Below are 14,991 nucleotides of genomic sequence, written 5' to 3' on the forward strand. Positions count from 1 at the left end.
GACTTCATAAATATCTGTTTCAATTACATCTCTACCTCGATAGAACTCTGTCCTCGGGAGCCAAAAAAAATCTCACCGCGTTATAGGTGAAACCATGTTATATTGAACTTGCTTTGATCTGCTGGAGCGCGCAGCCCCACCCCCCCGGAGCGCTGCTTTACCGCGTTATATTCGAATTCGTGTTATAACAGGTCATGTTATATCGGGGTAGAGGTGTACCTTTGGTAAATAAAATAACCAATCATTTATTTTCTGATATAGCTGTAAAATTAACCTGAAAAAGTTTTCAAAATATATAATTTTAAAGATGTATAGTGTGTACCTTCTAAAAATGAAACCTGCATCTATCTCGGAGTTGTGAAGAATATGCATTAAGGTTATAACAACCAACAAGAATGCACTTTTATGTAGAAATCCATGATTAAATCAAGTCTTCCTGACTAGTGATTTAAATCAAATCCACCCAGCTTATGAAGAAAAGAAAACTGGTTCAGTTATTAGAAGGATTTAAGATAATTTGATTCAGAAAGATCACCTACAAAATTAACGTTAACTACCTGCCCTTTCTGGAAGTCTGGATTACCATTTAGAAGCAATACTGCAGGGTTGCCTCACAAAAGGGGCTCAAGACACCAATTTGGCATTGCCTAGGGTGTTGAATGTTTTTCCAAACTGCTAAGAAGTGCCTAAGCACATAGAGGGTTTTGTAGAATCTTCTGAGTCCACCTCTGTTTTTAATATAACTTAATTATTCCAGAGCTTTTAGCCAGCTGAGACTATTTTTTAAATAGTTTTAGTGTTCAGTGGGGCCTGCTGGCCCAGCAATAATTAGAAGAGTCCAGCATGCAGATAGCATGTTGTTTATGACCCCAGAGAAAAACAAGAACATTGAGAGCTAATATTTTTAACAGGAGCTCTACAAGTTGTATGTGATCACCTGGACCAGAGACAGGAAGTGTGATAGCATATTTATTTTAAACATTGTTTCTCCAGAAAGGATACATTGTTCAATTTTCTGTAGTTTTTCTAGCATAGTTGTTCTAGTTTCAGATATTTCCTTCATGCCTTAATAAAAGCCATACTTGAAAAAATTAATTTAGAAAAATATTAGTACATTTTAAAGGAGTCCTATCCAGTCCTACTTGGTCAAGAGGATGAGACCAAAAGGAAATTTATGGACAAAGAAGATTCGGAGATACTCAGAACTATCGGGAAAGAAAAGCCCACCAAGAGAAAAAGCACAGCATATTTCACAACAGTAGGTGGCTTTCAGAATGCACATCACAGCTAAAGATGCCTGGGAGTATAAAGTTTTCCCACATAGAAGAAATGAGAGGCAACATCCTTCCTCTCTAAAAAAAGGGCTAGTCTCCAGTTTGTGCTCTTCAGCACCTCTTCTCTGTGGCATTTATCTGGCCCCTGTTAATGGAGTATCTGAGCACCTCAGTCATTAATGGCATTATCCTCACAATACCCCGGTAAGGCAGAGCAGTGATATTCTCAACATTGTACAGGTAGGGAACTGAGGCAGAGAGCCGCTGAGGTGGTCAAGGAAACACAGGGGATCTATGGAAGAACAAGGAATTGAACCTGTATCTCTCGAGTCCCAAGCTAGCACCCTAACCACTGGGCCTTCCACTTCCCTCTTATGGCAAAGTAGTACACTTCCTCCACATCCATCACTGCCCAAGATGTAATCAAATGTTAATAAGAGGCCAGGAATAGGTGCTAAATGCGGTGGCTTTGGCAGGTGCTCTCCTCACACCTTGGGAAGTTACCTTAGCACTGCACTAGGTTGTTGTTCACAATTCAGGTATCTCTTTAAAATGATGTTTTCTGAAAGCACTCCAGTACTTTACTGCCACTCCACTGCACTTCAGATGCTTATTTCTCACAAGATGGCACCCTGAACACATTCCAGATCTAAAGCCTAGTGAGGTCAATGGAATGTTCCCATTGGGTCAGGCCCTAAGAGACAAGCCAGACTCCTTTACAGTATAGTTATTTTGCTAACTGTATCTGTGCTACTTACCAATGGCAGGAAAGTTCTTTCTGTATGTGAACCAAAGCCGAGATGTCACATCCAACAGGATCTCCTCTTTCTCTGAAGAATTTTCAAAAATAAACACACATGTAACATCCCTGAGAAAGGCACCAACCCTACCTAAATCCCCATCACTTAATAACTTTCACTGATGAAAGTGTCTGGCTTGATAGGAGCAGGGGACTATTGCATGAAGGATGGACCAGTTAAAGATCCCGCCTACAGGGCAGGAGAGGCCTGTGAAGAAAAAACAGAGCCATGTTTGGGGAAAGCAGTCTTTACTACTTCAGTCTCTCCTTTCCAGTATTAGTCTTCCCTAGCTTTAAGCATCATGACCCTGTATCTCCAGCCAGGAGAGCGGGAGGAGAGAATGTTCTACAACCCCTGTAGCCAAAAAAAAAAAAAAAAAAAAAAAAAAAAAAAATTTCTCTAAAAATGCAGCAGGCGTGTCTGAAGGCAGCAGGAAAGGCTATCCTGACAACATGCAGGGGAACATACAACTGCATGTACTGTAAGCAGAACGCCTATAATCTAGCAAGCAGGGCTGCACTTCCTCAGGATGCTACTTAGAAAAAGCTGGGATGACGTAAGAGTTCAAAACACTACATGGGATGGTTAGATGTATGTAAAGCCCTCAAGCCCTGAAAAGCACTGCGTAAGTACTAGCATGTGAGTGAATTACCTGTGAATACACTGTATGTTCTCCCCAGTATCCAAACAGGCTCTTTGGTCTCAGGGAAGTCTTCATACTCAAACCTGAGAGTATCATAGGTCAGAGTAGCTGGTGAGAAACAGAAAACACACAGAAATCACATGCATTGCAGTTTGGTTTTTTCTGGTTTAAAAATACGTAAGATACAGTAATACAGGATGGATCACTTCACAATTCTAATGTTATAGTAACATGCATACATGTTGAGCAGCTGGTCTGAGCTCTGGTAAGAGCTCTATTGATCACATTAATAATAAATACCACCTAGCTCTTATATAAATGCATTTCATCAGTCGATCTCGAAGCACTTTATAAATGTGCTCAGTATCAATCCCATTTTACAAATGGGGAAACTGAGGCACAGAGTGGGGTAATGAGTTGCCAATATCACCCAGTTGGGCTATTAATAGAGTCAGGAACAGAACACAGGTCTCTCTACTAAGTCTCAATCCTGTGCTCTACCCATTAGACCACAGTGCTTTGATGAAATCAGCAAGCTATGAAAAATTACTACATCAATGAGGAAAAGCTCAGGATTGAACCAAAACACAAGAATTGCCAAACTTGATCAGACCCAAGTTCCATCTAACCCAGTACCCTGTCTCTGACAGGAGCCAGTATCTGCTGCTTCAGAGGAAGGTATAAGAACCCTGCAACAGGCAGATGTGGTATAATCTGCCCCTTCCCAACACAGGTCTCAACCTAGTCTCTAACAATATGAGACTGGTTTAAACCCTGAAGCAGGAGGCTGAATATCCTTCTGGAATTTCCAAGTTTGTTAATAACAAAGAAGTCCCTGCTCTCCAGAGTACATGTTTTTTGGTAGTGCACTGAGAAGCCTAGGATTAAATTAACATAGATATTAAATATCCCTCTCAAAGACAATCAGTCCCTTCTGAAGGTTCTAAAAAATTGCTCCTTTGTTAGACTCAAACATGCAAAGGTCTTTTTTTTTTTTTAAAGCAAAGAGTCTGCAGGGTGGGGAAAAGGTGAGACAATGTTCTTTTATCCATGTCACACGATAAATCATGGGAAACAATGGGAGCTATGCTGAGGCATCTAATCTAGAAGTTGCAGGCATATATAGGATCCATTCTACTAGTTTCCTTCAAAACATAACTTAGCTCAGTACTTAAACATCTCTCTTTTCTAACATAAGTATCCAACTCTGACTGCGCATTACAGAATAATCCAGCAGTGTAGTCTATTGCAAGGCATTCCCAATCAGGGCTGTGGTCCTCTCCACAGGAATGAACAAGCAAGCTGTTGGGAGCTTCGTGCAATGTTTTAATGGAAACAGGGCTCCACTATGTGCCTTGGGAAAAGCTGATCTGAGCTTCAAGGAAAATGCTCCTAATAAAAGTGTGTCAGAAGATTTAGTTCAAATACTTTTTACTTGCACGTTACTCTTGAATAAGCTTGAGCAAGCTACACATCAAATTTTAACAGCTTTCCTTAGTTCTGCTGTACAGACTAGATATTCTCAGCACCTATTTTAGCTGACACAAGATTCAATAAATTACCCAGTGAGAGGGCTGACATGAACATCACCCAGCACACTCCATTTCCCTCTGTAACTGGGGGTGTAACCTCTTGGCCACTGAGTCACACCAGAAAGCTATTTCTGAGTCATCACCTGTGCTGCAGATTTCACTGTCCTTCATTCTAATTTTATGAGTAGAATTCAATATACATAAATTCAGTTTTCCCTGATCTTAGGAATTGGTGGCTTATCACCACTGCATTTCGGGCTTGCCTACACTTGAAGGTTAGTTTGGATTAAGTTAGGTCATGAATTTAAAAACACAATAGATATTTGTGAACAACACTGTTTAGACAAGCCCTCAGCCTTGCTAAGTGTTACCCCAGTTTTACAGGTGTGGTCAATAACTCCTCTACAGTTTGTGCTAAGAAAATATAATAGCACAAAGAGGGTCACAGAGATTCTACTCCTCCTTTTAGCCATATATGTTAATCTATATTAGATTAAAAAAAAAAAAAACCAAGCCAAACAAGATGTTTTTGTCAATGAGACCTCACAGGTCTCACTTAGATCTTCTGCCCCCTGGTCTTTCTAAACTGGAATATCATGATCTGAGTGTCAAAGGGAAAACAAAAGCAGCAGAAAACTGTCATCACTGTAGTTTTCTTCAAGGAATGGGGTCCTCTCTACATAAATGGGGGACTATTTCCAAATTAACACAAGCAAGTAGATTACCTGTACCAAAGTTCTCAAACTTTTTCACAATATGGACCACATCTTAATAAAGATAATGGTCTTCTCTTCCCATGGGCTACATCTCCCCTGCAAGCACAGCAATTCTTTACATAGGAAAATGTTAATAAGATGTAGCAGCCAGAAAAAAAGAATTAGAGCCAGACCCATGTAACAAGCTAGGTTTTCAAGGACCACCAACAGTCAATAGGCCACTTTGGTTTATCTTCTTTCACCTTCTCCTTACTACAACTGATGGATAATTGTGTAGCCAGACAAGCATTGATAGCACAAAGTCCCTGTGCATTTGGTGCTATTTCTGACAGATGGTATTTTCCTAAGCCTGTATTTTCAAGTCAAAAATAACTTTCTTCCTCTGTTTCTCCCCCACCCCACCCCAATTCACAGGCTTATTTGCAAGCCAAAAGTGGATTTTTTATTAAGTTTTGCAAAACTCTGTATGGTCACTTGAGATTGTCTGACAAGCATTTTAACAAATGTTAAGACTAGTTTTAGAGCTCATTACTCAAAGATGGCTTACTTTTAGATTTTCAAACTTGCCACGAATCAAGCACTCAGTGAAGATACTTGTTTAAGTAAATTGGAAAGACGGGGACTGCATTTACATAACTCTCCACTTTCCCCCCTTTCATTCAGCAATACACATCTCTTCTCATATATCTCGAACACTAAAAGCATGTGAGCTGGTTCAGATGGCCAAGTTAAACTTTACCTAGAGGGTCTCTCTTACTCAGGGCTGCTCTGGAACCAACCTGCACCCAGGCAAGCCATCCCTCTCCCTTCCACCCCCACATTTATTTGAATTTCCAATCAATAGCATTCAATGTAAATGTCACATGTTCTGCAACTTTCTATTCTACAAGGTCACAGGGGTCATGTGATTTGAAGCTGTCAGACTGGTGAGTGGGGGACCTGCTGCTCCAATTCAATGAAAGCTGCCATGGGAAGAAGCTGCACACTACAGAACATAGTGGGCTCAGGGAATCCAAAGCCTCAGAGCACGCAACATTTTATTTGAATACAGTCACTATGCACACCCAGCTCCAAGGCCCCACTCCCACAACTGGATCTGTGAATACAGTTCCCTGTGTTGGCATGGAGCCCCCACTGGGCTCCCTGAAGATACAGGGGTTCACTCGTGAAGATCTAGCTGCACAACTGGAACCTCAGACTGCACACTCAACAGATGTCAGTCAGATACACAAGCACATCTGTTGCTTATTAAAAAAGAAAACACGGGTAATCAAATGTGAGACAACATCCATTCAACAGCATAGTCAAGAATTTACATGCAAAAGAGTCAAGATAGTCAAAGTTATGATTCCTAGTGAGTATAATTATGAAACATTGTACATTATAATGGAATTGCTAGTGCTCCAGGTATACTTAAGGTTACCAGAGCATTTTCACTATAAACCCCATTTTCAGATGATCATAAAACTTTCCAAAAGTTCCACCCATTGGGCTGAAATTCTCCAGACCTGGTTTATACCAAAGGCAAACATCTAGACACATTTGAACAAAACAGTTCTGCTATTTTTGAGTATGAGAAGAGTGGGAAAACATACGTGAATGTATTTTCTCCATTCTGGTTTTGCTTTGTTTTGGGGTTTTTTGGTAATTGTGTCCTTGAAAGCTTTAGAGTCAAAATGGCTGGAAATAATAGGTGGAAATTAGGCAGGCAAAAAGTCTTTTGGATGTTCGCCTGAAAGTCAGTTGGGATTTGTCAGAGTTACTGAGGTTTTGCACCTCAAGTTTTGAATGTATATATTAACAATTATCTACAAGCATTCAGAAAGGGACATAAGTTGCAATGGATATATGTGTGCAGATAACAGGTGCACATTGAATAGGTTAGCCCACTTTCATTCAGTGATTATTTATTGCCTATGCAGCTAAGGGGACCAAATGTGCCCACTACAAAGTCTTCAACTATGCAAAGCACACACTCAGGAAGGCAGAACTGTCTTGTCTCATGAATCCAGGCATGTTGTGAACAAAGCAAGGCTGTACAGAGTCTTTGCCTTAGTGAGTGCACATCTTGCACAGGACATACCATAGCATTCCAGTAGCATCCCGCCATTCCAGTAGCATCCCCCCAAAGAATCACTGATTATGGAATTTCTTTTTCCTTTTAACTTGAGCTAGAACAAGCCATTAAAAAATTACATAGAGGATAGTTAGGGTTGGACAGTTCAGCACTCAAGTGAGGAAATACTAATACCATTAAGACTGAACACAACCTACAACTGTTCCCTTTTGCACAGGCATTTAAGACTAATCATATTACCTGCTTCCTCTCATAATACCAGGCATCTCTTACAGTCTTGTATGGTGTGCAGTGAATGAGCCCTTACCTGTGGATGTGTATCTTGTATATATATATATATATATATGACTTAGCATCAGTTTATCTGGCATAAACTGGTAGGAGATCCTACAAGTGGATGGATAGATGTAAGGTTGTAAAACAACTGTGTGATATTTCACTATTTCGGAAATATTATGTGATAATCAAAGACTATTTTAGTGCATAAGGGATGAAGTTAACATTGTGGGTGAAAACAGACATCTTCTGTACTTCTGAAGCTTAAACATGAAGAATTAATTTAATTCAGTTTTAGCACAATGAAAAGTTATCACATGTGCTCACAAACAGGCAGAGAGTTAGTTATTGTAGGAACCAGGCTTTGAATTTCCTGATTTGCACATCATGTCAAATTGCAACCATTGCACTAAATTAGTAAATGCAAGGACTTTCACTCTTACTACCATAAGCCAGTCTTACTAGCCATGTTAACTTTAGTTCTATAAAAGATAAAATGGTTAACAGTCATTGTAATACTTCTCCTTGTGTTTCCTTGTATCTACCTAAAAATTAATAAGAAATCAAAGCTTTGGTGATGCAACAGAAACATGACCTATGAGTGCATCAAGTGATTATTTTGCTTGTGCACACTAAGTGGAACAGCTTAAGCATAGGTGATTTGAGTAAGTTGTACAGGAACAATAAAAAGGTATTTCCACAAAACACATTTATATTACCAGCACTCTCTGGAAGGCATGTAAGTAAGGTGAGAGAGTGCAAGAAACCCATGCTTTTCAATATCCTCTAGGAATTTTTCTGAAATCACCAGTGAGAGAAAGTTCTAATTCTGTGGCAATCTTGCCTCTTGTTCTGCACAGTAGCATTTTCCAGGCAGTGCCAGCAGCTGTTTCAATCTATAGATGCTGGGAATAGTGTCACTGCACAGCAGGATATATGCAAATACATCAAGTGATAATTTTTGTTCTTATGGGGGTACATTATAGAGATAAACTAGGGGGAAATATCAGAAACAAAATTAAAGTTAGTAACTGAAAAATGCCTAGTTAAAATATCCAATGAAAAGGTTTCAAGCTTCCCCACTTTAACAGGGGAAGAAGCACTCACCCCTCACAAAAAGCCTTAAATAAAATTAAACCCTTGTCATGTTTAAGAGGCAAAAGAGAAGAAAAGGGCCATGTGTCACGAAGTGTGGGGGAGTCCAGTCCTGCACCCTCTTCCTGGGACTCACAGTGACTCTCAGCCAGCCAGTAAAACAGAAGGTTTATTGGACAACAGGAATGCAGGTTACAGCAGAGCTTGGAGGCCCAACCAGGACCCCTCAATCGAGTCCTTCTGGGGGTTCAGGGTGCTTGGATCCCAGCATAGGATTCCCTGAATTCCAATCACCCAGCCCAAAAACGAAACTGCCCTGCCCCTCCTCCAGCCAGCCGATTCCTTTGTCCAGCTTCCCGGGCAAAGGTGCTAACCCCCTCCCCCCTACCTGGCTCAGGTTACAGGCTTAAAAATCCTGTCCCTCACCTAAAGTCCTCCCCGGCTCTCCCATCCCCCACACAGACAGACCCTACTGCATCACATCTCTCCCCCCTTCGAGACTGAATTGAGCGGGGTCACTCTGCCCAGTGACCCGGGGAAGTTGAGGGCCCCCTCTCCGGGACAACGCGTCCGCTATCAGGTTGGCACTTCCCTTCACATAGACCACATCCATGTCATAGTCCTGCAGGAGCAGGCTCCACCTCAGGAGCTTGGCATTGGCTCCTTTCATCTGGTGCAGCCAGGTCAGGCGAGAGTGGTTGGTGTACACGGTGACGTATCGCCCAAAGAGATATGGCTCTAGTTTCTTAAGGGCCCACACCACAGCCAGGCATTCCTTCTCGATGGCCGCGTAGTTCTGCTCCCAGGGTAGCAACTTCTTGCTCAGGTACACGATGGGGTGTCTCTCCCCCTTTTCATCCTCCTGCATTAACACTGCCCCCAGTCCCGTGCCTGAGGCGTCAGTGAACACCATAAAGGGCTTGTCAAAATCTGGGTTTGCCAGAACTGGGCCACTAACCAGAGCCTCCTTTCGCGCCCGGAGAGCCTGCTGGCACTGCTCGGTCCAGACCACCTTGTCTGGCTTCCCCTTCTTGCACAGCTTAGTGAGGGGGGTGGCTATGGCACTAAAGTGGGGCACAAACTTTCGATAGTACCCCGCCATCCCAATAAAGGCCTGCACCTGCTTTTTGGTTTGGGGGGCAGGCCTGCCTCTGATCACCTCCACCTTGGCTGGTTCTCGCTTTAGACAGCCGCTCCCCACCCGATGGCCCAGGTAAGATACTTCAGTCATCCAAACCTTGCACTTCTCAGCCTTTACGGTTAACCCAGCCTCTCGGAGTCGGTCCAGCACTTGTTTAACCTGGGACACGTGGTCCTCCCAGGTCTGGTTGAAGATGCAGATGTCGTCAATATATGCCACGGCACAACTCTCCATACCCCTCAGTAGCTGATCCACCAGGTGCTGGAAGGTGGCCGGCGCTCCCTTGAGGCTGAAGGGAACTGATCAGAAACTTGTAGAGCCCCAGAGGGGTGATAAAGGCTGATTTCAGCCTGGCATCTGCGTCCAGCGGCACCTGCCAGTAGCCCTTTGTAAGATCCATGGTGGTGAGGTACCGAGCACCTCCCAGCTTGTCTAGGAGCTCATCAGGCCCGGGCATGGGGTAGGCATCAGATACAGTGATGGCACTGAGCTTTCGATAGTCCACACAGAACCGGATCAACCCATCCCTTTTGGGGACCAGCACCACTGGTGAGGCCCAAGGGCTGGAAGACAGCTGGATCACCCCCAAAGCCAGCATGTCCTTGACCTCTCTTTCTAGGTCCTGGGCAGTCTTCCTGGTGACCCAAAAAGGGGAGCATCTTATAGGGGGATGTGATCCGGTCTCCACCCGGTGGACAGTCAAATTAGTGCGTCCAGGCTGGCTAGAAAACAGCTGTCGGTATAGATGTAGCACCCCTCTGATCTCAGTGTGCTGGGCTGGGGTCAGCTGATCAGAGAGGGGAATTGCCTCCAGGGGGGAACCAGCTTTTGTCCCGGGGAATAGCTCCACTAAAGGGTCATCTCCCTGCTCCTTCCAGTGTCCACACGCGGCCAACACCACATTCCCCCTGTCATAGTATGGCTTCATCATATTCACATGGTACACCCAGCAGTGATGAGCCCGGTTAGACAGCTCCACCACATAGTTTACCTCATTTAGTTGCTTGACAACCTTGAAGGGCCCTTCCCAGGCAGCCTGGAATTTGTTTTTCCTCACGGGGATGAGAACCATCACTTGATCCCCAGTGGCGAAGGCATGGGCCCGCGCCGTGTGGTCATACCAGACCTTCTGCTTCCTCTGGGCTAGGGCCAGATTCTCCCTGGCCAGGCCCATGAGCTCAGCAAGCCTTTTCAGGAAGGACAGGACATACTCCACCACTGACTCTCCATCGGGAGCAGCTTTCCCCTCCCATTCGTCTCTCATCAGGTCCAGGGATCCCCTTACCCGCCTTCCACATAACAATTCGAAAGGCGAAAGCCCAGTAGATTCCTGGGGTACCTCCCTGTACACGAACAGCAGGTGAGGTAAGTACTTGTCCCAGTCCTGTGGGTGCTGGTTCATAAATGTTTTTAGCATCATCTTTAGCGTCCCGTTGAATCTTTCCACTAGCCCGTTGGACTGGGGATGATACGCTGAGGCCCAGTTGTGCTGGACCCTACACTTCTCCCACAAGCACCGGAGCAGGGTCAATATGAAGTTGGACCCCGGTCTGTTAAGACTTCCTTGGGGAACCCTACCCGGCTGAAAATGGTCAGCAGCGCATCTGCCACAGTGTCTGCTTCGATAGAAGACAAGCCACTGCCTCGGGATAGCGAGTGGCGAAATCTACCACCACCAGGATGTATTTCTTCCTCGACCGGGTCGCCTTGCTGAGAGGTCTCGCTATGCCCATGGCCGCCTTCTGGAAAGGTTCTTCTATGATGGGTAAAGGCCTCAAAGCTGCTTTTCCCTTGTCCCGGGCCTTCCCCACCCTCTGGCAGGGGTCGAAGGATTGGCAGTACTGTTGGACATGGTAAAGACCCCAGGCCAGTAAAAGTTCTGTAGCAGCCTCTGCCTGGTGCACCGGATTCCCTGGTGCCCTGCGAGAGGAATGTCATGGGCCAGGTACAGTAGCTTGTGGCAAAACTTCTGGGGAACCACCAGCTGCCTCCTGATCCCCCATGACTCTACTTCCCCTGGGGGAGCCCATTCTCGGTACAGGAACCCCTTCTCCCACAGGAACCTCTCCTTGCAACCTCTCCTCATGGTCTGTACTGCACTGAGGTTAGCCAGGTTCCTTGGCCTCCGCAAAGAAGGATCTTTCTGCAACTCGGCCTGGAACTCAGCAGCTGGGACAGGGATGGGGACCTGCTCTCTCTCATCGGCTGGATCTGAGGCCGCAGCCTCTCTGAGCCGTGTCCCTGGGCGTTCCCTCCCCACCAGGTTAGGGTCCTGCACCTCGGGCAGAGTACCTTCCCTGTTGTCAGGGCGCAGTGCCCTGTGCTGACTGACTACGGGTCACAACCAGGGCACCCCGGGCGTTGCTTGGCCAGACAGACCTCCAGATCCCACCCCCAATTAACACTTCCGTGGGCAAATATGGGTGTACCCCCATGTCCTTGGGGCCCTCCTTGGCCCCCCACTTCAGGTGTACCCTCGCCACGGGCACCCTGAATGGGGTCCCGCCCACACCCATCAGGGTCAGGTAGGTGTCAGGCATCATCCGATCTGGGGCCACCCCTCGGGCCAGGCCAGCGTCACCTCTGCACCTGTGTCCCAGTACCCAGTGACCTTCCTCCCATCTACCTCCAGGGGAACAAGGCACTCTCTCTGAAGGGGCAGCCCCGCGCCCACCCTGTAAACCAAAAACCCAGAGCCTGGAGCATCCAGCTCCCCAGAGGAGCTGACCTGGGGCCCTCCTCCCTCCTTCGCAGGTGGTATGCGGCCAGTCCCCCTTTCCTGCGAACACTGCCCCTCATCTGGCTGGGTCTCTACCAAGTTAACCTGGTATGGGGTCGGTCTGCTCAGTCAGTCCTTGAGTCTGGGGCACTGGGACCGTATGTGACCCCTTTGGCCACACTGATAGCAGCTCATGTCCCGTTGGTCCCCTCGAACCGGTCGGTTGTCCCTGACGCTGGGCGTTCCCCTTGGGAGGGGGATCTCCCTATTCCCCCTTTGGGAGGTCCCAGGATGACTCTCTGCATCGCGGCGGGCCTGTTCCTTTGGGACTCCTCCCTGCCACCCCCCAACCAGCTCTTCACAAACTCATCAGCCAGCCGCCCTGCATGTCATGCGTTCTCTGGCTTTTGGTCCCTCAACTACAGCCTCAGGTCGGATGGGCACCGCTCATACAGTTGCTCCAGTACCAGCAGTTTAACCAGGTCCCCCTTCGTCTGGGCCCCATCTGCCCACTTGCTGGCGTATCCCTCCATGCGGACAGCTAGTTGCAGATATGAGACCTCAGGGGTTTTATCCTGACTCCGGAACCTTTCCCAGTACATCTCAGGAGTCAGCCCAAACTCACGCAGCAGGGCCTGCTTGAATAGTTCGTAGTTCCCTTTCTCCTCCTCTCCCAGCTGGCGGTACAATGCCACGGCCTTGGGGTCCAGTAAGGGGGTGAGAACCCGGAGCCTGTCTGCCAGAACTACCTGGTGCAGCTCACAGGCCGTCTCAAAGGCATGCAGGAAGTCATCCATGTCCTCCCCCTCCTTACGCTGGGCCAGGATGCACTTATCAAAGCTCCGCGCAGTCCTGGGCCCCCCCTTGCTCACCGCAGCCAGGGGCCTGCGGCCCCTCAGCCTCGCAAGTTCCAGCTCATGACGACGCTGTCACTCTTTCTCCTCCAGTTCCCACTGTCTTTGCCTCTCCTCATGTTCCCTCGGTCTCTTTCTCCTCCCAGTCATGTTCTCTCTGTTGCTCACGATCCTCCAGCTCTCTCAGTTTTAGCTCTCTCTCCCATTCTAGCTGCTTGCACTCCACGGATGCCGAGCGCCACCGGGATGATCCCCTGCTGGCGGGTGAGCCTCACCAGGAGGATCCCCTGCTGGCTGGGGGGTCATGGTGCCCTCAGTAGCCGCTGGGTTCCTCCCCGCCCTTCCCCTAGCCATAGGAATGGGGGGGTCTTGGGAAGCCCTCAGCCGCCGGCTGACCACTCCCAGCAGGGGCAGACACTGGTGCCTGCGCTGCATCTGCCAGGCTGCTTCCCTCAGAGACAGGGATCTGTTCATTCAAGCGATCTTCCTCCTCCAGCTGGGCAATCAGCTGGTCTTTGGTGAGCCTCCCACTGTGCAGCCCCCTCTGCTTGCACAGCTACACCAGGTTGCACTTACGGCGCTTGGCATACATCTTCCTGCTGGCCACTCGCAGGCCGGGGTTCTTGCCGCTCCCCACGGTTTCCAGGGAGACCCCTAGTGCACCAGACCTTCTTGAGGTCACCACCTCTCTGCCAGGGTCGAGCTGCAGACTCCTACGTCCCTGGGATCGCTTACTGCAATCCCCCGGGGGACCCTGTTACTGCAAAGTCCTTCTCACTGGGCACACACTTTCAGGGGTTAATCACCCCTTCGTTTTACTGCTCCCCAGTCACTTACTGCAGGAAGCACCATCCACGGGGTGTAATATATCCCACCACTGCCACCAGTTGCCACAGAGTGTGGGGGAGTCCGGTCCTGCACCCCTCTTCCTGGGACTCGCAGTGACTCTCAGCCAGCCAGTAAAACAGAAGGTTTATGGACAACAGGAATGCAGGTTACAGCAGAGCTTGGAGGCCCAACCAGGACCCCTCAATCGAATCCTTCTGGGGGTTCAGGGTGCTTGGATCCCAGCATAGGATTCCCTGAATTCCAATCACCCACCCCAAAAACGAAACTGCCCTGCCCCGCCTCCAGCCGGCCGATTCCTTTGTCCAGCTTCCCGAGCAAAGGTGCTAACCCCTTTCCCGGCTTAGGTTACAGGCTTAAAAATCCTGTCCCTCACCTAAAGTCCTCCCCGGCTCTCCCATCCCCCACACAGACAGACCCTGCTGCATCACACCATGATGATCCAAAGATCTCAAATGAACTGCTAAGTACTTCAGAGAGTCAGGGAAGAAAATTAGGCCTGGTATACACTACGAGTTTTTCGAATTTAGCAGCGTTAGACCGAATTAACCCTGCACCCGTCCATACAACGAAGCTCTTAATATCAATATCTGTAGTCCCCTCCCCACGATGAGAAGAGTAGTGCTGAAATCGGTACTGCCATTTTGAATTTGGATTAGTGTGGCCGCAATTCGACAATATTGGCATCTGGGAGCTATCCCACAGTGCACCATTGTGACCGCTCTGGACAGCAATCTGAACTTGGATGCACTGGCTGGGTAGACAGGAAAAGCCCTGCGAACTTTTGAATTCATTTCTTGTTTGCCAAGCGTAGAAAGCTGATCAGCCCAGGTGACCATGCAGAGCTGATCAGCACAGGTGACCATGCAATCCCAGAATCAAAAAAGAGTTTCAGCATGGACCGTACGAGAGATACTGAATCTGATCTCTGTATGGGGAGATGAATCTGTTCTATCAGAACTCCGTTCCAATAGACGAAATGCCAAAACATTTGAAAAAAAAATCTCCAAAGCCATGA

The 14,991-nt window shown here is 47.2% G+C and overlaps 1 protein-coding gene across 1 annotated transcript in view; it reads right to left on the reverse strand.

Moving 5' to 3' along the window:
• ATG4B (autophagy related 4B cysteine peptidase) overlaps window positions 1-14,991 on the reverse strand; it is a 52,846-nt gene that overhangs the window by 33,409 nt on the left and 4,446 nt on the right. The window contains 2 exon segments of the mRNA XM_030576627.1: window positions 2,033-2,104; window positions 2,727-2,825. Coding sequence (XP_030432487.1) covers window positions 2,033-2,104; window positions 2,727-2,825 — 171 coding nt within the window.

This window comes from Gopherus evgoodei, chromosome 9 (assembly GCF_007399415.2).
Source record: "Gopherus evgoodei ecotype Sinaloan lineage chromosome 9, rGopEvg1_v1.p, whole genome shotgun sequence".
Lineage (NCBI taxonomy): Eukaryota > Metazoa > Chordata > Testudines > Testudinidae > Gopherus > Gopherus evgoodei.